The sequence below is a fragment of the Balaenoptera ricei genome, chromosome 11, assembly GCF_028023285.1.
Source record: "Balaenoptera ricei isolate mBalRic1 chromosome 11, mBalRic1.hap2, whole genome shotgun sequence".
In the NCBI taxonomy this organism is placed as follows: Eukaryota; Metazoa; Chordata; class Mammalia; order Artiodactyla; family Balaenopteridae; genus Balaenoptera; species Balaenoptera ricei.
This window is the reverse complement of record NC_082649.1, coordinates 78,274,414-78,290,592: the sequence shown is the minus strand read 5'-3', so window position 1 is coordinate 78,290,592 and position 16,179 is coordinate 78,274,414. Positions and strand designations below refer to the sequence as shown.

General features: G+C 38.6%; 1 protein-coding gene across 21 annotated transcripts in view; it reads left to right on the top strand.

The window, feature by feature from the left end:
- FHIT (fragile histidine triad diadenosine triphosphatase) overlaps positions 1 to 16,179 on the top strand; it is a 1,501,610-nt gene that overhangs the window by 234,252 nt on the left and 1,251,179 nt on the right. For 9 of the 21 annotated variants that reach the window (XM_059940101.1, XM_059940094.1, XM_059940089.1 and 6 more), the window contains one exon: positions 8,733 to 8,783. The exons of the other annotated variants lie outside the window; for them this stretch is intronic. Coding sequence is in view for 1 of the 9 variants with exons in the window: in XM_059940079.1 (XP_059796062.1) it covers positions 8,733 to 8,783 (51 nt within the window). In the remaining 8 variants the exon portion in view is untranslated. The remainder of the gene's footprint in view (positions 1 to 8,732; positions 8,784 to 16,179) is intronic. 21 annotated transcript variants of the gene reach the window in all.

Here is a 16,179-nt window from a genome sequence, read left to right as displayed (position 1 = left end):
ATATTTCATCGAAACCTTGAAGCTGCTGATTTAGCTTATCAAGCTTATGAAAAATGTCTACCTATCTAAACTATTTTGAGAAACTTATTTGTTGACTCAATCAGATAGGTCAGGTTTTCTTTCTTTAAGGTTGAATTTTGTATTCACATAAATTTTCTCATGAACCTCTGAATGACTTATCTTTTCAGTTCTGAATTCTCAGTCCAGAATGAATTTCTAGACACAGTAAGGAGGAGGCTTGAAATGATTCTGCCTCTGGTGAAATAAGGCACCCCCCTCTGTTGTATTTCTTATTGAGTCCTTTTTTGCTGGCCTCTTATGGGACTTTTTCTCAGGAACAATGTCTTCTTTGACAGTGGCTTGCAGATGAAAAGACAGGGTTTTTAAACAGAAATTGTCATCCCCATGATTCCTTGTCTGAGAAGTGCATTCTCAGACAGATCAATTTTAGGAAAGAAGTTGAGCTGCTGGTAATTGAGTCTCGTAAAAATATCTGATTCTGTGAACTTTAGCTAGAAGACCACTATCACAGAGTCTGTAAAAAATCAGAGGAATGAAGATACCAAACAGCCTAGGGCTATTTGGTATATTGATGATTAGTTTTAACTCCCTTCATATGTTCTGAGGATTTCAATAATTAAATAATTCATATTGATGATCTGGATTCATCAAGAAAAGTTTAATGATGAGGACAAATTTCTGCCTAAAATGGCATTTCAGATCAATTTCCATGCAACATGAGTAAGCTAAAAGTAAATGGGAAACCCTTTAATATCAAAAGTGGTAAATCCTTGGAATTCATGTCTTTTGCACCTAGATCTCATGGTGAAATATTTTATGAATTGTCACAAACAGGAATTTCTTCAGGATCAGTTTTCTGGGATTCTATAACCATGTTTGTGAAGAATTTAGACGATTCTTTAGCTAACACAAGAAACTTTCTATAATCTAGTGTATGTAATTGCTCATAGCCTTTAACTTCAAAATTCCTACCTTGCGGAGAGAAAGGAAGTTTCAGAAGCTTACCTAAAGAAAACAGAAATTCTTCATATTGGAGAAGGTGAATTTAAATTATTTTATTTTTCCAGTAATGTATTATTATACCATTACTCCTACATGTACTAAGAATTCAGTGGAATTATTTTTTTTTAACATCTTTATTGGAATATAATTGCTTTACAATGTTGTGTTAGTTTCTGCTGTATAACAAAGTGAATCAGCTATATGCATGCACATATCCCTATGTCCCCTCCCTCTTGCATCTCCCTCCCACCCTCCTTATCCCACCCCTCTAGGTGGTTGCAAAGCACCGAGCTCATCTCCCTGTGCTATGCAGCTGATTCCCACTAGCTATCTACTTTACATTTGGTAGTGTGTATATATCAGTGTTACTCTCTCACTTTGTCCCAGCTTACCCTTCTCCCTCCCTGTGTCCTCAAGTCCATTCTCTGCTTTTGTGCCTTTATTTCTGTCCTGCCCCTAGGTTCATCAGAACAATTTCTTTTTTTTTTTTAGATTTCATATATATGTGTTAGCATACATTATTTGTTTTTCTCTTTCTGACTTACTTCACTCTGTATGACAGACTCTAGGTCCATCCACCTCACTACAAATAACTCAATTTCGTTTCTTTTTATGGCTGAGTAATATTCCATTGTATCTATGTGCCACATCTTCTTTATCCATTCATCTGTCGATGGACATGTAGGTTGCTTCCATGTCCTGGCTATTGTAAATAGTGCTGCAGTGAACATTGTGGTACATGACTCTTTTTGAATTATGGTTTTCTCAGGGTATATGCCCAGAAGTGGGATTGCTGGGTCATATGGTAGTTCTATTTTTAGTTTTTTAAGGAACCTCCGTGCTGTTCTCCATGGTGGCTGCATCAATTTACATTCCCACCAACAGTACAAGAGGGTTCCCTTTTCTCCACACCCTCTCCAGCATTTATTGTTTGTAGATTTTTTGATGGCCATTCTGACCAGTGTGAGGTGATACCTCATTGTGGTTTTGATTTGCATTTCTCTAATGATTAGTGATGTTGAGCATCTTTTCATGTGTTTATTGGCAATCTGTATATCTTCTTTGGAGAAATGTCTCTTTAGGTCTTCTGCCCATTTTTGGTTTGGGTTGTTTGCTTTTTTGATATTGAGGTGCATGAGCTGCTTGTATATTTTGGAGATTAATCCTTTGTCTGATGATTCATTTGCAAATATTTTCTCCCATTCTGAGGGTTATCTTTTCATCTTGTTTATGGTATCCTTTGCTGTGCAAAAGCTTTTAAGTTTCATTAGGTCCCATTTGTTTATTTTTGTTTTTATTTCCATTTCTCTAGGAGGTAGGTCAAAAAGTATATTGCTGTGATTTATGTCATAGAGTGTTCTGCCTATGTTTTCCTCTAAGAGTTTGATAGTGTCTGGCTTTACATTTAGGTTTTTCATCTATTTTGATTTTATTTTTGTGTATGGTGTTAGGAAGTGTTCTAATTTCATTCTTTTCCATGTAGCTGTCCAGTTTACCCAGCACCACTTATTGAAGAAGCTGTCTTTTCTCCATTGTATACTCTTGCCTCCTTTATCAAAGATAAGGTGACCATAAGTGCATGGGTTTATCCCTGGGCTTTCTATCCTGTTCCATTGATCTATATTTCTGTTTTTGTGCCAGTACCATACTGTCTTGATTACTATAGCTTTGTAGTACAGTCTGAAGTCTGGGAGCCTGATTCCTCCAGCTCCGTTTTTCTTTCTCAAGATTGCTTTGGCTATTCGGGGTCTTTTGTGTTTGCATACAAATTGTGAAATTTTTTGTTCTAGTTCTGTGAAAAATGCCATTGGTATTTTGATAGGGATTGCATTGAATCTGTAGATTGCTTTTGGTAGTACAGTCATTTTCACAATGTTGATTATTCCAATCCAAGAATATGTTATATCTCTCCACCTGTATCATCTTTAATTTCTTTCATCAGGGTCTTATAGTTTTCTGCATACAGGTCTTTAGTCTCCTTAGGTAGGTTTATTCCTAGGTATTTTATTCTTTTTGGTGCAGTGGTAAATGGGAGTGTTTCCTTATTTTCTCTTTCCGAATTTTCATCATTAGTGTATAGAAATGCAAGAGATTTCTGTGCATTAACTTGGATCCTGCTACTCTGCCAAATTCATTGATTAGCCCTAGTAGTTTTCTGGTAGCATCATTAGGATTCTCTATGTATAGTATCACATCATCTACAAACAGTGACAGTTTTACTTCTTCTTTTCCAATTTGGATTCCTTTTATTTCTTTTTCTTCTTTGATTGCTGTGGCTAAAACTTCCAAAACTATGTTGAATAATAGTGGTGAGAGTGAGCAACTTTGTCGTGTTCCTGATCTTAGAGGAAAGGGTTTCAGTTTTTCACCATTGAGAACGATGTTGGCTGTGGGTTTGTCATATATGGCCTTTATTATGTTGAGGTAGGTTCCCTCTATGCCTACTTTCTGGAAAGTTTTTATCATAAATGGGTGTTGCATTTTGTCAAAAGCTTTTTCTGCATCTATTGAGATTATCATATGGTTTTTATCCTTCAGTTTGTTAATATGGTGTATCACATTGATTGATTTGCGTATATTGAAGAATCCTTGCATTCCTGGGGTAATGATCAAGAGGTAATGATCCCCTTGATCATTGTGTATGATCCTTTCAATGTGCTGTTGGATTCTGTTTGCTAGTATTTTGTTGAGGAGTTTTGCATCTATGTTCATCAGAGATATGGGCCTGTAGTTTTCTTTTTTAGTGATACATTTGTCAGGTTTTGGTATCAGGGCGATGGTGGCCTCGTAGAATGAGTTTGGGAGTTTTCCTTCCTCTGCTTTTGGAAGAGTTTGAGAAGGATAGGTGTTAGCTCTTCTCTAAGTGTTTGGTAGAATTCGCCTGTGGAGCCATCTGGTCCTGCCTTTTGTTTGTTGCAAGACTTTTAATCACAGTCTCAATTTCAGTGCTTGTGATTGGTCTTTTTATATTTTCTATTTCTTCCTGGTTCAGTCTTGGAAGGTTGTGATTTTCTAAGAATTTGTCCATTTTTTCCAGGTTGTCCATTTTATTGGCATATAGTTGCTTGTAGGAATCTCTTATGATCCTTTGTATTTCTGCAGTGTCCGTTGTTACTTCTTTTGCGCTTCTAATTCTGTTGATTTGAGTCTTCTCTCTTTGTTTCTTGATGAGTCTGGCTAATGGTTTATCAATTTTGTGTATCTTCTCAAAAAACCAGCTTTTAGTTTTATTGATCTTTGCTGTTGTTTCCTTCATTTCTTTTTCATTTATTTCTGATCTGATCTTTATGATTTCTTTCCTTTTGCTAACTTTGGGTCTTTTTTTGTTCTTCTTCTCTAATTGCTTTACATTTAAGGTTAGGTTGTTTATTTGAGATGTTTCTCGTTTCTTGAGGTAGGATTGTATTGTTAGAAACTTCCCTCTTAGAACTGCTTTTGCTGCATCCCATAGGTTTTGGGTCGTCTTATTTTCATTGTCATTTATTTCTAGGTATTTTTTGATTTCCTCTTTGATTTCTTCAGTGATCTCTTGGTTATTTAGTAGTGTATTGTTTAGCTTCCATGTGTTTGTATTTTTTACATTTTTTTCCTGTAATTGATATCTAGTCTCATAGTGTTGTGGTTGGAAAAGATACTTGGTACGATTTCAATTTTCTTAAATTTACCAGGTCTTGATTTGTGACCTAAGATATGGTCTATCCTGGAGAATGTTCCATGAGCACTTGAGAAGAAAGTGTATTCTGTTGTTTTTGGCTGGAATGTCCTATAAATATCAATTAAGTCCATCTTGTTTAATGTGTCATTTAAAGCTTGTGTTTCCTTATTTATTTTCACTTTGGATGATCTGTCCATTGGTTAAAGTGGAGTGTTAAAGTCCCCTACTATGATTGTGTTATTGTCGATTTCCCCTTTTATGGCAGTTAGCATTTGCCTTATGTATTCAGGTGCTCCTATGTTGGGTGCATAAATATTTACAATTGTTATATCTTCTTTGTTTGATCCCTTGATCATTATGTAGTGTCCTTTGTCTCTTGTAATAGTCTTTATTTTAAAGTCTGTTTTGTCTGATATGAGAATTGCTACTCTAGCTTTTTTTTGATTTCCGTTTGCATGGAATATTTTTTTCCATTCCCTCACTCAGTCTGTATGTGTCCCTAGATCTGAAGTGGGTCTCTTGTAGACAGCATATATGTGGGTCTTGTTTTTGTATCCATTCAGCCAGTCTGTGTCTTTTGGTTGGAGCATTTAATCCATTAACATTTAAGGTAATTATTGATATGTATGTTCCTATTACCATTTTCTTAATTGTTTTGGGTTTGATTTTGTAGGTCTTGTTCTTCTCTTGTGTTTCCTGCCTAGAGAAGTTCCTTTAGCATTTGCTGTAAAGCTGGTTTGGTGTTGCTGAATTCTTTTAACTTTTGCTTGTCTGTAAAGATTTTAATTTCTCTGTCTAATCTGAATGAGATCCTTGCTGGGTAGAGTAATCTTGGTTGTAGGTTTTTCCATTTCATCACTTTAAATATGTCCTGCTACTCCCTTCTGGCTTGCAGAGTTTCTCCTGAAAGATCAGCTTTTATCATTATGCAGATTCTCTTGTATGTTATTTGTTGCATTTCCCTTGCTGCTTTTAATATTTTTTCTTTGTATTTAATTTTTGATAGTTTGATTAACATGTGTCTCGGTATGTTTCTCTTTGGGTTTACCCTGTACGGTACTCTCTGTGCTTCCTGGACTTGATTGACTATTTCCTTTTCCATGTTAGGGAAGTTTTTGACTATTCTCTTCAAATATTTTCTCAGACCCTTTCTTTTTCTCTTCTTCTTCTGGGATCCCTAAAATTCGAATGTTGGTGAGTTTAATGTTGGCCCAGAGGTCTCTGAGACTGTCCTCAATTCTTTTCATTCTTTTTTCTTTATTCTGCTCTCTGGCAGTTATTTCCACCATTTTATCTTCCAGCTCACTTATCTGTTCTTCTGCCTCAGTTATTCTGATATTGATTCCTTCTAGTGTATTTTTAATTTCAGTAATTGTGTTGTTCATCACTGTTTGTTTGCTGTTTAGTTCCTCTAGATCCTTGTTAAATGTTTCTTGAATTTTCTCCATTCTGTTTCTGAGATTTTTGGATCATCTTTCCTATCATTACTTTGAATTCTTTTTCATGTAGGTTGCCTATTTCATCTTCATTTATTTGGTCTTGTAGTTTTTACCTTGCTCCCTCATCTGTAACATATTTTATTGTTGTCTCTTTCTTTTTTTTTTTTTTTTTTTGATGTGTGGTGCTGTATTCCTGTCTTACTGGTTGTTTGAACTGAGACGTTCAGTACTGGAGTTTGCAGGCAGTTGGATAGAACTGGGTCTTGGTGCTGAGATGAGGACCTCCAGGAGGCCTCACTCCAATTAATATTCCCTGAGCTCTGAGGTTCTCTGTTAGTCCAGCAGTTTGGACTTGGAGCTCCCACCACAGGAGCTCTGGCCCGATCTCCAGCCTGGGAACCAAGATCCTGCAAGCTTCATTGCGCAGTAAAAAAAAGAAAGAAAGAAAGAAAAAAGGAAGCAGTGTAATATTAAAGAATGAAAAACAAAATAAAATTAGAAAGATAAAAAATACATTAGGAAAAATAAAACTGTAATTGAAACAACTGCAACAAGGTAAAATAAAACTACAACAGAGAAAAAAAAGGAGGGAGAGGAACAAGCCAAAAGGAGAGAACAATAACAAAGTGTAAAGAATAAAGTAAAATTCAAAAAATAAAAGATTTACTAGGAAAAATAAAAATATAAAAGAATCAACAACAATGAATCAACAAGGTAAAACAGAACTCCAGTCTAAAAGTGGAAAAAAGAAAATAAAAGCCTTGGCTATGGGGGTGGAGTTTAGGCGGTGGAACTGAGGCAGGGGCAGGGTTTAGGTTGGAGTGACCTAGGTGGGTGGGGGGGTTATGTTTGAGCATGGGCCGGGACCTAGGCTCAGGACCCACTAGCCAGAAAAGGCCCTGTGGGTGGGGCCTTGGCAGGGCTACTTTCAAGCATGGGTTGGGGCTTCTGCTTAGGACCTGTGCGGAAGGGGAGAGGCCGCACTGGGAAAGGAGGGCCTCTGGAGTGTGGGGTTCTGGAGTTTGGAATTAGGGCCCTGAGGAAGAGTGTGTGGGTGGGTTTTAGGCCCAGCACGTTGGAGGGGGTCTCCGAGTATAGAGGTAGGGCCCTGGGTGGGGGTGTAGGGCCGGGGCTTGGGTTATGCCCAGCAGGAAGGAGGCTCCGAGGGCAGGGGGTTAGGCCTGGGAGTCCAGCAGGCTCCCCAGTGCCTAAGTGGACAGGGAAAGCCCTGGCCATGTTCCGTTCTGTTCCTTTGCACCCCTCCCCACCATCTCCCCCAGGGTTTCCCCCGTCTCCGCTGGACCCCTAACCGTGAGTGGATCCCGCTGGGTGTAGGAACTCCTTCCCTCCGCCAGCCACCCCTCAGGGGTGCTGTCCCAGATGTCCGGCTGTTACTTTTGCTCCCCCTTCCCTCCCTCCCCGTCCCTCAGGACCTGCATGGCTGGAGGGGGCCTCAGTGGGAAGAGGATCAGGCCCGGGATCTCAGCAGGTTCCTAGGGGCCCAAGTGGGCAGGGGAAACCTGGCCACGCTTCCTTTTGATCCTCTGCCCTCCCAGTGGTTCCCCAATTTCCCCCTTCGGGCATGGGATCCCTTCCCCTCCCTCAGCTGCCCCTCAGGGGCGCCAGTCCTGACCCGCCTCCACTTCTCCTCCCCCTTCACTCCCCCCGTGCCCCATGTCCTACCTGGTTGCTGGGGGTTCCTCCCATCCCCTTAGATGTCCATGGACCCCCCACTGGTGCCTGGTAGGTGTCCTAGTTGTGTGGAGACGTGAATTCTGTGTCCTCCTAGTACGCCATCTTGACTCCACCCCCACTTCAGTGGAATTATTGAGATTATATTTTTCCCAACTTTTACTTTCTGTTAAACAGAACTGTCAGCTCCCTATATTATTTAACTCTCCTTATATAATTCTGCTACAATGAGAGATATTCAAATAGATCTTACATCCAATTAATATGTATTATATGCAATTAAACTGGTGATGTAAGAAATATCAGAAAGAACTTTAGATATATCTCTTACAGTATTCGCAGTACTGAAGGTAAGCTTGTGGTCTTGGGACAAGTTATTGTTCAGACATTTCACAATGTTTTCCTTGACGATTAGAACAAAATATCAAGCTTCACACCCCCACTACCTCTCCCTACCCCCTCCTCCACCCAGGTCATTTGGTCCGGATTGACCAAGGAGTAGGTAAACACAGATGCTGTATAGCTATGCATGATACTTAAGTAAACTTTAGTTTCTTCATCTGTAAAGTAGGATGATAATAGTACTTCTTACATAGGGTTGTTGAGTCAAATAAATGATTGAATGTACATTACATAAAACACTTTGTAAGAGCTTAATAATGTTAGACATTATTATTAGTTAGTAGGTCTAAAATAATAGCCTGAATGAAAACTATGGACTAATGTTGAATCAGTTGAATTAAATATTTTCATTTTGATGCAAATTTAAGACCACTCCAAATCTGATAAATTCAGTCATTTGTTTTCCATATACTTTTTTTGTCATCAATTGTAGGAACATTCTGTCATTGTCTTAGTCTGTTTGTGCTGTTATAACAAAAATACTGTGGGTGGCTTGAACAGCAGAAATTTATTTCTTTTAGTTCTGGAGGCTGGGAACTCCAAGATCAAGACGCTGGCAGATTCATTGTCTGGTGAGAGCCTTTTTCCTGGTTCATAGCCCATCTTGTCACTGTGTCCTTGCATGATGGAAGGGGCAAGAGAGCTCTCGGGGTTTCTTTTATAAGAGCACTAATCCCATTATGTGACCTAATCACCTACCAGAGGCCCCACCTTCTAATACCATCACAGTGGAGTTAGGATTTCAACATATGAATTGAGGGAGGGACACAAACATTCAGTCTGTGGTGGTCAAGAAGTATATTAATAGCATAGACATTTTTTGTAATAGTTGAAGATATGCCTGGACATACTGTGTTTCAGGTGATATGATTATATTAGAACATTGGGACTTGATGTTAATTACCATCTCTTTCTAGTTCCAAGGTGCCACTTAGGTAGATAAAGCTTCTTGCAGTTTAAAAGATTGTTAATATAAATTTTCTTCACTTATGACTATTAGGGTAGGTCTAGGACATCACCTTGTCATAGAGTTCCCTGTCTAGAAAGGAGATCTTCACACTCATTTCATTATTTCCTAAAGTGTATCAGTAACCACACTGACTGTGAAGAAGGTACCCAAATGTTACCTTTTCCTATTTTTGCCAAGGATTATGTTAATTGTGTGTCCTAATGTTGATTTGTTGATCAGAAGTTTCAACAGAATATATACCTTTCTTAATAACACCAAAAGGGAAATTAGTTGATTATTAATCTTGGATAGATAGAATATTTAAAAATTTATACTCCATTCTCAAATGATAATAAGAGGAGTCCTTGATAATGAGACTGTTGGGAATCACCTTTTGGGTAGGTGGATTTGAGAGCTGTGTGGGATTGGGGGGGGAATAGGCACTACTGTAATTCATACATGGTATCTATATAATAACTCTATTGTTTAATTTGATCTATATTATAGGTGCATGATTCTATAGCAAACATTTTAAAACAATTTTATTGACTTTCACCAAAGCAAGAATTTAATTACCATTCTGCCAATTGGTCAAATTTGTAAGACTCCTCTTAAAACCAGATTTTCTGTATGATAGACGAGGAAAGCACTTGAGCATTTCAGAGAAGAAAGCGCAAAAATAGAACGACAGTTGACTCTGAGAACACATAAGAAGGCGAACCAGAGCACACCCTGTGGCTTTCTGACACGGAATAAAGGTCATGCCTCTACCCCTGTTGCTCTTTCCTTCCCATGTCAGTGTCAGTCTTTGTTTTGAAGAAGACACAATGGGATCCTGCCTATTACTTCTTAAGCTGGGTCAGAGTTTGTGTTTTGTCTGATTGGCTGCCTCCTCACTCTTCAGGGGGCCCAATAAGATATAGTAAATACTATTGGTGAGTGAAATTGCTGAGGGAGGAAACACACTTACTGTGCAGTATTTGTTGGGAGTTTCAGGAATAATAGAGTTTAGAGTAAGACCATGTGAAATATTGAGTAGCTGTATCAGATTGTGGCATTTGTTTACTGGTGAGGTTAGCTGCCAGTTTTCTGCAAAAAATAGTCCAAATTAGATTATTTTAGTAATTATTATTTAACATGTGCTAAGTGCCCACAGCATGTTGGCCCCTTCCTATGATATCAGAATGCACTGTGGAAGGAACTGAACTTGCTGTTGGATTTAATTAATCTCTCAAGTTAATCGCCACATTTCTTTCATGAGTAAAATTGGAGTGTGAGAAAAGGTAATGTCCCTCCCTCATTAAGCTGTCCATGTTAGATTTACACGGCAACAGTGAGGTGCATTCAGGCTTAGTTTTGATAGCTTTCATTACTGACAGCACAGAGTAAGTGGTGATCCGTCCTTCTATTATTAGATTCAACTCAATAGCTATGGCACAAACACCATCATCTCTATCAGGGAGGTTTCAAAGAGCTGTTTGTAGTTTGATGCTCAGCTTGTCGTATTTTTTCCCTCCACTAGCCCCAGACTCCTTTTGTTCTCCGAATGAGTGGGGAATTGCAGTGCAGGACACCACCTGACATCTGCCAAGAAGGGCAGCCCTTGCCAACTGCCACGTTCCCCAGAGTAGGAATCAGTTAGTGACTCCTGTCAGTGAGGTGAGTTTGTAGATCTTAGGAACTTCCCTTCTCACAGTTACATAATGGCATGTGACATTCTCCCACCACCACCAACTTGGGCTTGTAAAGCTCTGTAGACAGGGACTTTAAAAATGGCTGAGATGTTGTTGCTTACCTGCCCAAACTGGAAGACCAATTATGTGCCTGTCTTTTCATCAGTGTTTGCTTCTGTGGAGTCTTAGGTTGGATTCTTGGTCTTCAGACAGGGATTGGTGTGCAGGTGATTTATTAAGGGAGGGCTCTTGGGAGAAACCAGGAGGGGAGTGAGAGTATTAGGATAGGGCAGGGGAAGAAGCTACCAAGGATGTGGTTTCCAATAAAATTAGCCTGATCACATGAGGAGCTCTGGAGCATGAATCGTACCACACGGGCAGTCCTGCCTTGAGACAGAGCACTCCCCTTTCCACTAGTCAGTCATTAGCTATGGGCCCTGGGTAGGGGGTGGCTATGGTGGTACGTCTCCCAGGCACCTCTGGGTGAAGGGGCTCTTTCGCTCAAGGGCAGTCCTTTGGAGAAGATTGGCAGCAACACCTGTAAGAAGGAATGGGCTACCAAACTGGTAAAACGGATCCCAAAACCCAAACAGGATCTGGGTGAAGCATCAGCGACTTCTGCTAAGTGTAGAGAACACATGCTGTAGTGGGATAGGGTATTTGCATGCACACGGGAATACAATTCCCTTCAAGTTACAAAATTCTGTGGCAGAGTCAGAGTGCATTGTAATTTTATTCTCTGATTCAGTCTTTAATAAGAGACCAAGAACTTATAGAAGGATGAAAATCACATAGTACTTTCTTTTTAGCTTTATGGGAAATGAAGTTGTAGTTATCAAGTAGACTTTCACCTCAGAAAAAGAATATGACACTTCTTAACCCCACTGAACCTAATTAATCTCATATCCCTCCACAGATTTTTACTAATATGTTGTTAATGCCTCTAAAGGTAATTAAAGATGACAGATGAAAAAAGAGGAAGTGGGGTATGCTAAGTGCCTGTGTGCTACAATATACAGCCTCTTGTTACATCAAACGACAGGGCCTAACTTTCTGATGTAAACACATTATTGCAAATGTCAGTGCACAGACTGCAAAGATGATTACTAAAGAAATAGCAAAAGCAATAAAATATAGACAAACAACCTTTCATTGACTAAGTTATAATTCAAACTTTTATCACTATGGATGAACCATTTCATACAGAGACTTAATTTTTTGATGATAGGCTTTTTTAATAAGACAGCAAGATGAAAGAAGCGACATTTGATGTTAAATATTAAGTACCTTAATGGAAATAATAAAACTTTTATATCTTAAACTGCGGAGGATATATTCCGAGGTTCATGTCTCCCTTCCTCTCTTCTTTCCTATCAAAAATATCAATAGCTTACTATAACAAATCAAATTATGAAACTTTCCACTATGTAGGTTTCTGAACTTAGCCATGTGTATATTTTATAAGTAGATATTTTCTGGAGGGTGAAATACAGACTTTATTCGCTCTGTATTTCATGTATTTTTTTTACTAAAGCTTCAACTTTGCTAAGTTACTCCTGAAAGATTCAATCTAAAGGGGAAATTTGTGGTATATATTTTATTTAAAAATGCATGCTTTTCTTTGAATACAATCAGTTGTAGAAAAAAATTAGGAAATTAGGAATTTTTTTCTCCAATAAGTTGGTGTTTCTTTGGTGCCTTCTTTTGATTTTTCATACAATTTCTTACATCAGAAAGGATATTTGGACACAAAAAATTGGTAATGGCACATAGCATAAATCCAAAGTGTCATGAGCTACCCCTAAAATATTTATAGCCTTGGGTTCATGAAAAATGTTTAATTTCATGAAGAATTTTGTTTAGCATTTATTGTGGTCATTGACAGTGCTATTTTCATGGTAGAATAATCTTTAAAACACTCTGGTTCAGTTGTTTGTTGAAATGACAAAAGAAAAACAATTTCCCTAAAAATGTTGCTTGAGGTTGACTTCTACTTCTAGGTCCTTTACTTTATTTAAGGAATTCTTGGTGTCAGTTATAGAAGCTCTTTAGCCCTTTGTTAAGATGAGGTGTTTATCATCATTACCAGCACCACCATCAGTCATCACCATCACCATCACTGTCATCACCATCATCATCATCACCATTCTTCTCCTCTTCTTCCTCATATCTATCAGTTATTGACTATTTCTTAATGGCAATCCTAAGATGGATGTTTTACCTTTAGCAAGCTTGTCCTCTGATTTCCCTCAATTTGATGAAAAATATTTCTCATGTGGGCAGGTAGCCCATCTACAACTCATCACATATAATAATGGAGAAATCATGGGCTTAGGAGTTTGACAGATCTGAGTTCCTAATTATGATTGTAAGCAAGGTGGGTAATGTATCTGAGCTTCAGTTTCTTCACCTATCCCATAGGCTAAATAATTCCTATCTTGTAGTTCCTAGGGAAAATTAGATGAGATGGCATATCCCAAATGCTTAGCACTGTGCTGCAAATGTAGTAGTCACTCCAGAAATGTTGGTTTCTCTCCCCTTCCTGCGTACCTTTCGTGTGGAGAGAAAATGATAGGAGGCATAGATAATTGCTAAATTGAATTGTATAATGAAGAAAATCCTTATTATATATTTAATAACTTCCATTTCTCATTCATGTGCTATGTTTGAGGTTGTGGTTGTATGCATAATATGCCTTATATCATTTAATTTTCAGAGCAACTCTCTGCCCTAGGCAGTTGGTAGCTCCTCATTTTCTCAGCAGTGGGAATCAGGAACTCTATTCTCTTCCATCTGCTCATCTATATGGACTTCATCAGTGGATTTTTTGCCTTCTGGCCACTTGGAAACCCAAACAAGAGATCAGAGGAAGGGAGGAGAGTGAGGTCAGGGTATTAGTTGCCTTGGATCCCTCCCAATGGCTCTTACTTGGTCTAGCTGTGTCCCTCTATCTAAATCTCTTCTTAATATTAACTTCCCAACCAGACCTTCTCCTTCCAGGTTCTGGGCACTGCTCCTTTCCCTTCTCCGTTTACAGCTAAGGATGATAATAACTCCAGAGTGTTGGCTATTCCTTATGGTTTCCCTGTATACTACCCAAAGTTTTGTAAATGGTCTCTTTTATTAAACCCTCCTCAATTTATTTTAATTAGAGTGGGCCATCTGTGTCCTGGTGGGACTCTGAGTGATAGATTAGGGGAAGCTAGGGGACATTTTTTGAAACTGCAGGTACCTAACAGGTACATAACAAATAAATTTGTTTATTTGAGGTGACTTGGTGGATGCTGGTAGAGTAGATTAGGGAGCCAAAGACACTCAAACCATTCTTGCTATTACCACTACCCTATTCTATTTTTATCAGTCTCAACTGATGTTAAGGACTTCCCTTTCACCATGGACACACTCTGTGCTTGAGTTCTTTCATTTGCAGACTCTCCATGTGGCTCCAATACTAGATTTTGCACTCCTTTAGGGTGGGAACTATTTTATTCATCTATGTGCCCTTGACACAAGTACATCACTATGCTTTAGTAGGTACTTAGCACAGCCATAATTTAATGATCCATCTGCCTACCTCTAAGGATGAGCAGGAACTGAAGTACATTGGCAGAACACATTTTGCTTCTTGACGTTGGCTTCCATAAAACCTCAAACAATATATTGTTGATGTGTTATATATGTAAACATTATATAAATGGACGAGTCTGACTATATTTTTTATTTTGGCATCTGCTAGAGGAGAAAAATTGGATAGATGCCTTGAAGGCATGGGCAGTTTTAACATTTCAGTAGCATATACTGATCTGGTTACAATTTGAAATAATACAGAACATTTTTTTTTCCTCTCCTGAGTTTTTGCTTATTAAAATTTGTTCCCAGATGTTCTCAATTACCGGATATTGATGTTTCTTACTTTGAAAGCCTGATTGCAGATACCCTGGTAATAGTTTTTTACTTTTTAATTAATGATAAGCACTGAAGAAATCAGTATTAGAGCAGTTCCAGCTTTGGCTGTTAAGGGTCATAAATACAGTGTGGTAGTGAAATGCATATTATAATTGAATAACAGGATTTTTTAAATGAAGGTTTTCATCACTAATGTTTTGATAGGCTTACACATCAGAAGGATAAAAGTGGTAGTGCTTGGTCAATTTACTGGCTGTGTTTTAAAGTCTAGTTTGTAAGAGTAAGAATTCAGCTAACTTTTAAATTAGAATAAATTTCTTAATCTTACAAAGGAGTAACAGTGTGGTGTTCCCCTTCAGATATAAAAGATATATTTTTTTCTTTGCAAATTGCAAATGGCTATCAGTGTGCTGAAATACAGACAACTGGTATGAGTCCCCTGAAAGAGACACTTTCTGTAGACTGACACGAATTTCTCTTAGGGGAATTTATATAGAGTGAATTATTTATATAAAAGCCTAAGGACCTTCTGCCATGCTTTAGGGTTTGTTTGTTTGTTTTGTACATATCACTGTAAAATGCCACAAGCAATCACAATTGGTCTATTTTTTAAAATTAATTAATTAATTATTTTTTTGACTGCGTTGGGTCTTTGTTGCTGTGCGTGGGCTTCTCATTGCGGTGGCTTCTCTTGTTGTGGAGCATGGGCCCTAGGCACTCGGGCTTCAGTAGTTGTGGCACGTGGGCTCAGTAGTTGTGGCTCGTGGGCTCTAGAGTGCAGGCTCAGTAGTTGTGGCACATGGGCTTAGCTGCTCCGCGGCATGTGAGATCTTCCCGGACGAGGGCTTAAACCCGTATCCCCTGCATTGGCAGGTGGATTCTTAACCACTGTGCCACCAGGGAAGCCCAAAATTGTCCTCTTTTTAATGAGGAAAGGCTGCAACCAAACCTTTTTCAGCAGCAACCCTGATGCATCAGACATGGAGAAAATGGTGACAACAGAAGTGGAATAGAGCCGTAACAGAGTTGAAGGACAACCTGAGAACTGGCATAGAGTTTTGCTAAGCCATTGAGGGGGTTCCCACCCTGCTAGTTCCCTTCTTTAAACTATAAGAAGGGGCCTAGAGGAGGGAATTGAGCCTGGGGATTGGAGAGGTTATTGTGGAAGTATGGGCATCTGAGATGTGCTTATGATCTGCTTCCAATGATCGGTGCAGATGCTGGGTAAACTGCAGAGGAAACAATACCTAGATTTGGAATTTTTACTCTGAGTAATCAGTAGGTCTGATTTTTAAAAAATTAAATTTGGAAATAATTATAGATTCATAGGAAGTAGTAAAGAAATACAAAAGGAGGTCCTGTGGACCCTTTACCCAGCTTCCCCCAATGATAATATCTTGCCTAACTATAGTACAATACAAAAACCAGGAAATTGACACT